We start from the raw sequence: 12,312 nt of genomic DNA, 5'->3' as shown, positions 1-12,312 counted from the left end.
GGCCGTACCGGACTGGAGCCCTAAGTCTGCGCTCCATCCAGTGGGGTGGATGGGCGAGTATGCGGAGGGTTGGGTAGAAGGTACAATGATTAACTCTTCCTCCCTGATCCAAAACTGGACACAAGAGCTTTTTAAAAACCAGCTTATGTGTTTCATTACCAAAGTGTTGCATAAATAATACCCTCAACATTTCTTGTGCATTTATTATTTACTATACTAGACTCTGGGCCAGGCGTGCTGTTGGTGTTCTTACGTATATGTATTTATTTATATGTGTTTATAAGTTTCCTCCTCGTAATGATCCTTTAAGATAGGATTTTGTTGTCCGAGTATTTCAGGAGATGTCACTGGGGTACGAGGAGCTGAGTAGTTGATCCCAGGACCCCCGGTTGTGGGTCCGGGGGTTTCAGGACCTCCATGCGTCACCACTGTGTGCTGGCTGCCTCCTTGGGACACATTCACCCTTGATTCAGCAACAGGATTAGCAGAAGAATAACAAAACAAAACCAAGAAGTGGAATTCCTTAGGGAAAGACACTGTTCATTTTCAAATGTAAACATAGACTTTTTTTTTTTTTTTTTCCCCCCCCTTTTTCCCATGTGCCTGATAACTTGGGATTTGGGATAGAGGTCAGAATTGAGTGTGGAGCTAATGCAGTACAGTAGGTACTTCTGGAGAGCCAGGTTTCAGGTTGATGAAGCCCTAACTTTTCTGTTTTGGTGGTCATTTTTATGTTAATTTTAATCCATGTCTATAAAAAGTATATTTGTTGATGAAAATTGCGTTGTTGTAAATGTTTCCAAAGGAAAGACTTCTTTTCTCTTTTGTAAAGTCTTTGAAGAAAGATACAAATAGAGTGTATTTTTATTGATTCAGATTAGTGGTTTTTGACTGGGGCGATTTTTGCCCTCACAGAGGACGTTTGGCGAGTTGGAGACAGTTTTGGTTGTCACGGCAGGGGGAGTGGGGTGCTGCTGATCTCCGCTGGGTGGGGGCCAGAGGTGGCTGCTCAGTGTCCACAGGGCAGAGGCTGTCCCCGTAGCCCGGGGGGTCCCTGGTGCTGAGGCGGAGAAAAACCCCAGGTTCTTCATTCTGCATTTGTCCTCTCCTCAACATGTTAGTGCCTTTATGTTTCCCCTCACAAAAACCAATATAGTTTGAATTTTCTTGATTAAGGCACATAAGCTGGTATAAAGGAGAAAGTAGAAGCCAGGTGAACATTGTTTTATAGACACACGCATTAGCAGCAAGTATGTGCTTTTCTGTGTATGCGTCCTGTGACACAAATCACTTATTACACCGTCTCTTTCCACACTGATGGCTGCCCCCCGCTCCTAGCAGTGGGTTCCTCTGTGCTGGGGGTTGTGTTTGCACACAGTGTCGGTGTAAGCCTCCTGCAGCCTGGTGGTGTAGGTCTTGTCACGAATTCCATTTTACACATTAGAAACCAGTATCTCAATGAGATGAAGTGACTTGCCCAGAGTTACACAACTCCCACGCGACACAATGAGGATTCACACCCTCGTCTCCTTCTCCCAGACCCTGAGGTGTTGCATTGTAAAGCTCCCCGTGAAAAATGACTTCTCTGCGTAGTTAGAGACCTCGGCTCTGGAGTACCCAGAAAATGGCCAGAGACCTGGTGGGCAGGAGGGAGGTCCCGATCCCCTAGATGAAGGCACCGCTGTCCTGTCTCCACCCAAGAAGCTGCCACGTGTGCTGGGGTAACCCGCAAGGCACAGCTGTTGATGGCCTGCCTTGGGGAGGAAGTGTGTTTGAAAGTTGCATTTTCTTTTGTAGGCGGTCACAGAAGACAAGTACGAAATACTCCAGTCTGTTGACGATGCTGCAATTGTGATAAAAAACACAAAAGAGCCTCCATTGTCCCTGACCATCCATCTGACATCTCCCGTTGTCAGAGAAGAAATGGAGAAAGTATTAGCTGGAGGTAGGGAGGCTGAGAAAGGCCAGCAGGACTGTGGAAACTTGGTGTGCCCTCACCAGGCAAACGTGCTATTCAGTTTTAGACTGCTTTGGTAAAAGGCTGTTGGTGTAGCTTTGACCACCTGTACTCTGAGACCCCGTCTCCCGTGCAGTTTCAGCACTTGGGAGTTTGACAAAACAGTTGCACTAAAAGTGAGTAGCACTTTTCTTAGAGGATTGCACCGTTTTTTTGTTTTTTTCTGAATCCTTGAGTGTTCTCATCAGTGTTAACTTGGTTTTTCTGTTGAGCGTTCTCTGGCCTTGGAAAAGTGTGTCCCTGGTGATTTTATATGGCTTGTAAATTCTGGAAGACAACCAGATGGTTTCTGCATGAACATCACGTTGGAGTCGTGCAGACAGCTTGTGCCACAGCAGAACCGAGGGCCGCCTCGCTCGTCCGCTTCCAGGGGCCGCTTTAATCAGCTGCTGGGATTGGAATGCGAAGAGCTGCTACAGAGTTTTGGATAAAGTTGTAAACAGTCGTGTGACTTGCAAAACCAAAAATCTCAGAGGCTCATAACGCTTTCGTAATTCAGAGGCCACCAAGGGCCCCTCTGGTGTCTCTTCTGCGTGCAGACTGTTTTTAATCCGAGCTCTCGCAGCGCAGAGGGGTGGTCGCAGGCCTTATCCAAACTCCTGACACGCGGGGGGCGGCGGTGACGCGCCCCAGTTCTGCTGCAGCAGAGGCTCACACCTTGCGCCCTTGTTGCTATTCTTTGATTACCTTTGGTTCTCATACCTGATTCCAATTATCGATTTAGGGACGCTGGACCTTTGACCAACAGGACTCTCTCTGTCAAGGGCTGGGGCTAGGGCAGTCCCGCCTGGTGGGCGGAGGTGGTCCCCTTTGCTGCAGATGCCTCAGGGGATGGCCGTTGTGGGAAGCAGAGAGGGAGTTCATTTCCACTCCCCCCACCTATTATGGTGTTTTTGTTTTTGTTTTTGGGGGGTTTTTGCTTTGTTTTTATTTTTTGGGGGTTTTTTTGTTTTTTTTTTTGTTTTTTGTTTTTTTGGTTTTGTTTTTTTGGGGGGGATTTTTGCTATTGAAATTTTTAGCATAGCTAATTTATTGGGAGCTCATGGGGAGGAAGCAAGGTAATTGTCTATTAGAAGATAGGATCCACCTATCTGTCCCCTTCCCCTCCATGGGATTATTCCTTTTAGAGTAACTTCCCACTTCTGTTTTTGTTTTTGTTTTTTTTTTGGAGGGGCCTCCGATTTTTACGATTTCCTCAGGGCAGAGTTAAATGCACTCTAGCTTCTCCTTCCCTGGTCTAGGGTGGAGATGATTTGAGATTCTGGGAGCCTCAGCTGCCCTTTAGGAAGCTGCCACATCCCCTTTCCACCTGACAGAAACCCCTTGGTCAAACTGTACCTTGTCTTCTTATTCCATCCATGAATAGAAACGCTATCAGTCAACGATCCCCCGGACGTTCTGGACAGGCAGAAATGCCTTGCTGCCTTGGCGTCCCTCCGACACGCCAAGTGGTTCCAGGTTTGCATTTTGTTCTTCTATTTGTCTTTTGGTAGAGAATTCCTAAGTTTTAACTTGGCTAACTTTCACCATAAAGTTTCGGTAACATTGAAGACCGCTGTGCCGAACTTAGCACCTGCTGGTGTGCAGTTGCTAACGGAGCGCGCTTAGAAAAATTTGATGTCCCCAAAGGAGGCTTGTGACTGAGTAGGTGGGCTGCTGCTGCTTTGTGCCAAGAGTAACATTGTTCTTGTCCACCCGGTGAAACCACTGCTGACCACACACTTGATGGTCTTGACCGTTCACCGTTTACCCTTGACAAAGTAGCACCCTGAGACTTGTGTTTTTCATGTTTGCCTTGTATTTAAGGGAGGTTCCTTGGTGTAAAGAGCCTGTACTTTGTTCTCTAGGCCAGAGCCAACGGGCTGAAGTCGTGTGTCATTGTCATCCGGGTCCTGAGGGACCTATGTACCCGCGTGCCCACCTGGGGTCCCCTCAGAGGATGGGTAAGGCACCTTATAGCTGTTGCCACTTGGGGTTTGTGTGTGTAGAGTCTTCTCCCGTATCCCAGGAATATGTTACAGTAACCAGGCTGGAGTGGCCCTCTAGGCCGTGGCCACTGCATCCCTTATTAGCCATTTATTGAGAACTACTTTGTGCCATACCTCGGGCAAGGGGTAAGAGCTAGACCAGGATGTCCATGCCCACTCCCCACCGCCCGCCATGGTGGACACGTAGCTCAGCCTAGGGAAGGGCGCTGGCCAGGCAGCACATTTACTGTGAAGAAGCATTTTTAAAGCTTCTCATGGATGGGGGTCAGCAGAGTGGGGCCCATAGGCCAGTTCTGGCCAGCTGCCTGTCTGTCAACAGCCCATAGTTAAGATTGGTTTTTGTATTTTGAAGTGGCTGTGTAAGAAATCTATAAGTATCTAGGTAACAGTTTCTGCTTTGCCTCTTGGCTCACATAGTCTGACAGATTCAGTGTTCATCCTTTTAAGGAAAAGTCACCAAGCCGGGCTCTAGTTGTCCTGACTTTGGTTCATCCTTAGCTTGTGATCTTGAGGGCTTTGACGCCCCCAACTTGTGAAATTGGAGGGCTTAGACACCCCCCCCCCCCCCCCCCCCCCCCCCCCCCCCCCCCCGCCAAAAAACACCTACCCAGTGACAGCTCCTCAGCATCGGCCGATCGCTTCCTGGACAGTGGCGCTAACTGTCCCTCTTGCCTTTCAGCCCCTTGAGCTTCTCTGTGAGAAATCCATCGGCACAGCCAACAGACCAATGGGTGCCGGCGAGGCCCTGCGGAGAGTGCTGGAGTGCCTGGCGTCGGGGATCGTGATGCCAGGTTGGGGCCTTGTGCTTTGCAGGTTGCAGGGAAAGGACAGGGATTGAGGCCCCGAGGCCACTTCCTGGCGGTTCCCCTGACCGGGTTAGGGCAGCAGCAGCCCCGTGTCCCCCTAGGGCCGAAGCATGCGACTCCCCTCTTGCACCATCATATCCAGCCCTGTGCCGGCTCCGCAGCTGTGACTCAGGGCGGATCCAGGGCGGTGGTGACCCACTCCCACGCGAGCTCCTTGCTCTGAGACACGTGAATTATTTCTCTCATGGGCTGGACGCCGAGTGGGTCACCGAGCTCAGCGTGTTTTCCAGAGCTGGGTGTGGATGGGGCGTGGGGGGTAACGCACCTGGTCCCCTCAGCCAGCACAACTCTTCCGAGATGCTAAAAGATAATCCTCTGCATATCTTCCTTGTTTCCTGCCTTCAGATGGTTCTGGCATTTATGACCCTTGTGAAAAAGAAGCCACTGATGCTATTGGGCATCTAGACAGACAGCAACGGGAAGATATCACACAGAGTGCGCAGGTATAGTCATCGCCATTGCCAACGTGAGCCCTTACCCAGTCTGTAATCACTGGCTTCCAGTTCCGTTACTGGGTATTCTCAGGGTAGCCACTGGACTTGTAGGCTCAGGTTGGGGACCGAAGGAGAAGGGGTTGTGCCTGATACAGGGCGCCCCAACCTGGGCTGCTTCTTTCCCTTGGTGCCACGCGTGGTTGTCTCCTGTTCCTTCAGCCTGCTCGAGTGCTATTTTTGGACACCGAGTTCAGCGGGGAGATGTATTTACTGTGTGCACTGCTCCAGGGTCCTTCCCTTGCAGGCCCACCACGTGGCTCCGTGTGGCAACCAGTCCCCAGGTTGGGGTCTCCTGTATTCCTCTTGAGGGGGGTGGTCACAGGCAGGCCTTCCCCCACAGCAAGGTTGGGCCCTGGCAGTCAGGCCCTCCTCTGGCTGTTGGGGGACCCCTTGCTGTTGTGAGGGAGACCGTTAGCAATCCCCTCAGCTCCCACCCCTTCCAGAAGGCATTAGCGAGCACACACACCTTGGCGGGGAGCACAGGGCGGCTGAGTCAGGTCCTCTTCCCCTTCTCCAGCATGCTCTGCGACTTGCTGCGTTTGGCCAGCTCCATAAAGTTCTGGGTATGGACCCCCTGCCTTCTAAGATGCCCAAGAAACCAAAGAATGAAAACCCAGTGGACTACACAGGTAAGCTCGCCACGGGGGCCTGGCCCCAGCCTGCTGGTGTTGGCGTGATCTGCTGGCAGGAGCACGGGAGGGAGTCTCAGCCTTCTCTGTTGTGATCTCTTCCTTCAGTTCAAATCCCCCCCAGCACCACCTATGCCATTACGCCCATGAAACGCCCGATGGAAGAAGATGGGGAGGAGAAGTCTCCCAGCAAAAAGAAGAAGAAGATTCAGAAGAAAGGTACTGGTGTTTGTTTCTGGTCCGTAGTGTGTCTTCAGGCTCAATTAAGAGTCCCAGAGTGGTGAGATGCTTGCGTTTTGCCTTAGTTTTCTCATGGCAGCCGTCTTTGACTGACTCTAGTGTGGGTCTGGAATGCAAGTGGGGTGGACATGCTGGGAGCAGCACGGGTGAGGCTTTGGCCAGGGCAGGCGTCCAGGCCGCCGTGCTGTGCCGTGCCATGCCGTGCCACAGGAGTGGGTTCGGGGTGATTCCTCCCCACCAGCCGGGGAGCGCTGACTGATGGTCTGGAACCCTGTTGGTGTTCTGTCTCTGCAGAGGAGAAGGCAGAGCCTCCCCAAGCTATGAACGCACTCATGAGACTCAACCAGCTGAAGCCGGGATTGCAGTATAAGCTGGTTTCCCAGACCGGTCCGGTCCATGCTCCCATCTTTACCATGTCTGTGGAGGTGGATGGCAACTCATTTGAGGCCTCTGGGCCATCCAAGAAGACTGCCAAGCTGCACGTGGCCGTTAAGGTAAACATGGGCAGGGGTCAAGCACCGCGTGCTTGTTCACCGTGCGGCAAAGTGCTTCTGCCTCGGAGCTCCTCTCGAGCAGTCCTGGGCAATAGAAACCCTCAGCATGGACAACACCAGGCTTAGGGAGGGCGTGTGAACACGGAGATGAGTAGTTTTTAAATGTCTTCCAAGTCACAAGTGGAAGGATCGCTTCATCATTGTGGTTGACAGGCAGAGAGTCCCTGAATGTAGCTGGGCGTCAGGGATTTGGGGGTGGGGGGCAGCCTCAGATTGCTGGTTCGGGATCCGGGGGATGGGGCGAGGTCTGCGTAGATGACCCTGGTGCTTGAGTCCCCATCCCTAACTGGGGAGTCTCGTGGGTGTCCCTCCGGCAGGTGTTACAGGACATGGGCCTGCCTACCGGCGCAGAAGGCAGAGACTCTAGCAAGGGGGAGGACTCCGCTGAAGAGACGGAAGCAAAGCCGGCCGTGGTGGCCCCTCCGCCTGTGGTGGAAGCTGCTTCGACCCCCAGTACTGCCTTCCCCTCTGATCCCACCGCCGAGGTGAGCACGTGGTGGGGGCCAGCGTGCCCGACGGGATGCCGCGGGCAGCTCTGTGTCCTGTGAACCAGCGTGGGCTGGTTCTCATTACTTCCCCCGCAGGGGTAGCTTCCAGTACAGGGGCCTGCACAGGGAGCTGGGGGTGAGCCTTTGAGCCGCCACCACGAGGGCCCCTGCTGATGCTGACCCAGCCCCCGGGGCTGCAGTGGGATGGTGTTCAGCCGAAGTCAGGCCATTCCCCAGAGATAGGGTGCTGGTGGAGGCGGTCCCATTGCTGGACGCCCTCCGATGACTTCTGAAGGCTGGGAGGTGAGGGAAGTGAGGGACAGCAGGGAAGATGGAGTGGAGGGCCTCTGTCATGTCTGGGGGCAGCTGCCCTTCTCCACCTGCTGGAAAGCCCTTAGCTGAGTTTTTTTGTTTTCTTTTCTGTTTTCCCTGAGAACGTAAAACAGCAGGGGCCGATCCTGACCAAGCATGGCAAGAACCCTGTTATGGAACTTAACGAAAAGAGGCGTGGCCTCAAGTATGAGCTCATCTCCGAGACCGGGGGCAGCCACGACAAGCGCTTTGTCATGGAGGTGAGCAGCCAGCAACCCAGGAGTTAACTCCTGCCCCCGGGGGGAGGCACGGGGCCACCCTGACATGCGTCTGTTCTTCCCAGGTCGAGGTGGATGGACAGAAATTTCAGGGTGCTGGCTCGAACAAAAAGGTGGCAAAAGCATATGCCGCTCTTGCCGCACTAGAAAAGCTGTTCCCTGATGCTCCTCTCGCCCTGGAGGCCAACAAGAAGAAGAGAGCCCCTGTGCCCGTCAGGGGGGGACCGAAATTTGCTGCTAAGGTAAGCGGTTGGCCTCGCCATCTCTGGCCTTTGCCCGAGTTCTCCTGTGGTCAGAGTGGGAGGTGAACGCCGCTCGTCTCTGTTCTCTCCCTGCAGCCACATAACCCTGGGTTTGGCATGGGAGGCCCCATGCACAATGAAGTGCCCCCGCCCCCGAACCTTCGAGGGCGGGGAAGAGGAGGGAACATCCGAGGTCGAGGTCGAGGGAGAGGATTTGGTGGCGCCAACCATGGAGGCTACATGAACGCTGGTGAGGACCCTGGCCTTGTGTCGTCCCCGCAGACCCCACTGGCTCCCTGGAGCACGTGGGGCCCCTGGGTTCGGGCTGAGACGGTGGGAGAGGCAGGGGCAGGGCAGACTTATCTGCCACCCCCGTGACCCTGTGTGTTCCTTTCCAGGCGCTGGGTATGGCAGCTATGGGTATGGAGGCAACTCGGCAACAGCAGGCTACAGTAAGTGTGTGTTTCTCTTTGTCTGAGGTTGGGGAGAAGCTACAGCTCAGCTCCCGCGCCTGAGTTAGGAGAGGGCAGCCCACCCGCAGCAGCCTCCCTGAGGTTGAGGAGTGGCCCACAGCTTTTCTCAGTAATTAGAGCAGACGGTCCTCCTGCCCTGTGCTGCAGAAGTGTAATTTGTGCTTTAAATGTTGACACACGTATTTGTGTGCCTTGAAATTTCCTTAAGAGTCAGAATTTTAAATTTCTCTGCTTTAAGCCATGTGAAGCACCAGTCCTGTGATGATGCTTTTCCTGACAGTGCACAGCTCTTGTCTTGAGAAGGAGCCTTCATTGGGGGGTTACAGGAGCAGAGAAATCTAAAACATGAATTTCAAATGTGGCGCTCTGTGCCATTTTTCAAAAGAATTCTAATTTTTTTTCTCTGCTCTGTCTCCCCCTTTTGTAGGTGACTTTTTCACAGACTGCTACGGCTATCATGATTTTGGGTCTTCCTAGAGCATCTAAAAGTATTGCACACAAAATCAACTTTTTACTCCAATTTTCTCGAACTCCAAAACCCAAAGTGTCCGTGCTGTGCCCCTGTGCTTCACTGGGTTTCTCAACCGTGGCTTGTCACCGCAGCTTGTCTGAAACTCTTAGCCTGCAGAATTTAAGACAATGGCAGTTTTTATCGTGATTTGCCTTTGAACTTGGTCATATTGAAGTTCACAATAAGTGGAAAGCAATTTTCAGAGAACGCAGTTTTGTGCAGAATTGCACAGAATTCTAGAGTCAGCGTTGGTCAGCATCAAGGCAAAAGCCCACCTTTGCTTTTTATGGAAAGCATTACTTTATTTAAGAGACAGATAATGATGCATTTTAATCTACCTTTGTCTTAATTTACAGCAGGTTTTGTATGAATTTTTAACCTTTTAACAAATTCCCACATCTGGTTGATGCCTTTGACAGTAATGAAAACGATTTTATCACATCTGAATCCAGAGCAACTGTTTTTTTTTTTTTTTTCCTTCCTTTTTTTAAATAAGCTTGTAAAACGTTGGGAACATTGAGAATTGTACATTGTGCTAAGTTAATCTCTCCCGCCTTTTGTAAATGCTCTGGTGGGTTCTTGTTTGGGGGTGCGGTATTTTGTGGCTGGTTTAGTTAGAGGTGAACTCTCAAAGGTATCAAAACTGTGCTTCCATTATTAGTGCAGGAAACAGACAGGCTTTAAGGGAGAGAGAACGTGGAATTTTGCAAGTCCTAGTCACAGCTGCAAATGCATGGGATTCTAGAGTTTATTTGTTGTAGTGGGCTTTAAAATAATTAAGCAGAAAGACTTAATACATAGCCCAATTCTCCAGTGAGGAGCCGGCCTCACAGGGTCCGTGCTGCTGGGTGTGCAGCTATGATAGATTCCAGAAGGCCTGGAATCTTCTGCCCTCTCACCTTAGGGTGCAGGCTGGGGTTTCTAACTTTTCCCAGTGGCAGGCCCTTCTGGAAAGAGCACTGTTGGGCTCTGGTCAGCAGCAGTCCTGTGCGGCAAAGCCTGTCTTTGCGTTGACTTGCAAGATTTTGCGTTTCTTCAGGCAAAAAATGGTCAAAACGGTTACTATATAATTTGTTCCCAGAGGTTTGAAACATTCAGTGAAACTTTTTAAAACTTTGCATGATGTATTTTTTTTTTTAGAACGTTATTGTTTGAGAATAATGTCTTTTTATACCAGGAAATAGTTATCCTGAAATGACGTTGAAAACTTCTCCTTCCCTTTATTTTTTTTTAATCAATACATGTTAAAGTAACAAGTCCTCAGTACTTGGCGTCTTCATTCATTCCTGTGCTTGAGGAGGGGCGCTGAGGTGCTCAGTTCAGGCCGTGGGGCGGCTGAGGTGGCGGGGTTCTGAGAGGGGGTCTGAGGCGGACCTCCTGTCCTCCAGCCCCCTTGCCAGGCCTTCGCATGTGTGCGCTCTCGCATTGTGGACCGTGTCTCTCTCCTTGGTGTTTTGGCTTTGTGATGGGGGCGGGTGGAGGGGTGGAGGAGGCCGCCTGAAGCGAGTAAACTGATGTCACAGATCAGTTTTATCCAAATTACTGTTCCAGCAGTCCAAGATCTGGCAGTGTGGGGTGCACATCTCCCGCTGGTGGGAGGCAATCGATGACTCCCAAATTCACGCTGCCCACAAGGCGGGGGAACCCTTGGTGCTAAACATGGGAAGGAAGGATAGGCTGTGTGGGAGGGTCCCCTCCCCCTCCCGCCCACCCTGGGCACAGCGGGGTAGCTCCGGGCTGTCTGTAGACAAGAGGTGGCACCAACCAGCAAAGGTGTGCCCACAGGTCCCCCTACCTGCTCCAGGAGCCAGGAGCCCCACTGCCCGCGTGTGAGCTCTGGGGATTGCTCTGCTGGGCTTGAGAGCCCGCACGTGGCCCGGCCTCCCCTTCCTCCCACCTTTGCTTAGCTGACCCATCCCCCATCGGCCCACCTGAGTGTCTGGTGGGCGCAGGGTGCGGACATACCTGTTCTCGTGGGATGGGATCGACACGTAGGGCCAGAGGGAGGGTCTTGCTGTGACATTCTCAGTTTCAGGGTCTGAGAATGTGGCGGCCTCCCTGCACGCTTGTCAATTCACGCTCGGTCTGCCTGCCCCTGGCAGCTGTGCTGGGAACAGAGGGGCCCTCTGGGGGGGCGTCTGCGGCTGTAGCTGGAGGCCTGGCTTGGATGTTCAGTCCCCAGCTTCTTAGCCAGCCTCCTTTCCCGCCATGAGAATCACTCCTTAAGTCCTATGTTTGCGCAGGTCACACCGGGGAGATGCCCCAGGTCACTTGACTGACTCTCCGTTTACTCCTCCAAGAGCCATGTTAGACCGGCTGTTCATCCAGGAATTTCACCAGTTTCCGGGGCCTTGTCAGAGAGCATCTCTCGGGGTTCCCGCAGGCCTGTGACTGCAGAGCCTCTTCCCAGCACAGCAGGGGGGATGTTGGGGGTGGCCAGCTGCTTCTCTGGGGCTTTGCTTTCCCTGTCACCGTTGGGGACATTTGAGTAACAGTCAGCTAGTCTTGAATGTCATCTCGCGCTCAGAGCTCATCTCATTGTAATGTTGACATCCGCTGCGAAAGCTGCTGTGGGTGCGCTGTCCTGCCGCTGCTTGGCAAGGATCCGTTGTTGTCCTCAGCTGCTGGGGGAGTGGCGCTGAAGGCTGGACCCATCCAGACCGGGCTGCTTGAAGGACTGGAGCCACAGCTCCTCGCTCTCCTGCCTCTGTCCCTCCGCCCCGGCACGGGCCGCGGGCTTGTGGGTCAGCCTTCAGGACCCACAGCTGCCACCCTCCCTGTCTCCCCCCGCAACCTGTGTCCCCCACCCTCCGCCTGACCCGCTGCCTTCCTGTTTAGGTCAGTTCTACAGCAACGGAGGGCATTCGGGGAATGCCGGTGGTGGCGGCGGCGGGGGCGGTGGTGGCTCCTCCGGCTACGGCTCCTACTACCAAGGCGACAACTACAACTCACCAGTGCCCCCGAAACACGCTGGGAAGAAGCAGCCCCATGGGGGCCAGCAGAAGCCCTCCTACGGCTCGGGCTACCAGTCCCACCAAGGCCAGCAGCAGTCCTACAGCCAGGGCCAGTACGGCAACTATGGCCCCCCACAGGGCAAGCAGAAGGGCTATAACCATGGACAAGGCAACTACTCCTCCTACTCGAACTCCTACAGCTCCCCCGGGGGCGGGGGTGGATCAGACTACAGCTACGAGAGCAAATTCAGTGAGTTGGCTTCCAG

General features: G+C 52.9%; 1 protein-coding gene across 4 annotated transcripts in view; it reads left to right on the top strand.

The window, feature by feature from the left end:
- LOC111162387 (interleukin enhancer binding factor 3) overlaps positions 1–12,312 on the top strand; it is a 30,935-nt gene that overhangs the window by 12,826 nt on the left and 5,797 nt on the right. The window contains exons 5-18 of one of the 4 annotated variants that reach the window (XM_022526773.1): positions 1,798–1,945; positions 3,384–3,475; positions 3,865–3,960; positions 4,685–4,796; positions 5,217–5,314; positions 5,883–5,994; positions 6,103–6,213; positions 6,529–6,728; positions 7,106–7,273; positions 7,723–7,848; positions 7,932–8,108; positions 8,205–8,358; positions 8,507–8,560; positions 11,931–12,296. In XM_022526773.1, the coding sequence (XP_022382481.1) occupies positions 1,798–1,945; positions 3,384–3,475; positions 3,865–3,960; positions 4,685–4,796; positions 5,217–5,314; positions 5,883–5,994; positions 6,103–6,213; positions 6,529–6,728; positions 7,106–7,273; positions 7,723–7,848; positions 7,932–8,108; positions 8,205–8,358; positions 8,507–8,560; positions 11,931–12,296 (2,014 nt within the window). Of the gene's footprint in view, positions 1–1,797; positions 1,946–3,383; positions 3,476–3,864; positions 3,961–4,684; positions 4,797–5,216; positions 5,315–5,882; positions 5,995–6,102; positions 6,214–6,528; positions 6,729–7,105; positions 7,274–7,710; positions 7,849–7,931; positions 8,109–8,204; positions 8,359–8,506; positions 8,561–9,008; positions 10,356–11,930; positions 12,297–12,312 lie in introns of those variants that run through there. The other 3 variants (XM_022526772.1, XM_022526775.1, XM_022526774.1) reach the window with 3 other exon arrangements.

The sequence above is a fragment of the Enhydra lutris genome, unplaced genomic scaffold, assembly GCF_002288905.1.
Source record: "Enhydra lutris kenyoni isolate GAN:26980312 unplaced genomic scaffold, ASM228890v2 scaffoldscaffold92, whole genome shotgun sequence".
NCBI lineage: Eukaryota > Metazoa > Chordata > Mammalia > Carnivora > Mustelidae > Enhydra > Enhydra lutris.
The sequence above is the reverse complement of the archived record's forward strand: the minus strand, read 5'-3'. Positions and strand labels throughout refer to the sequence as shown.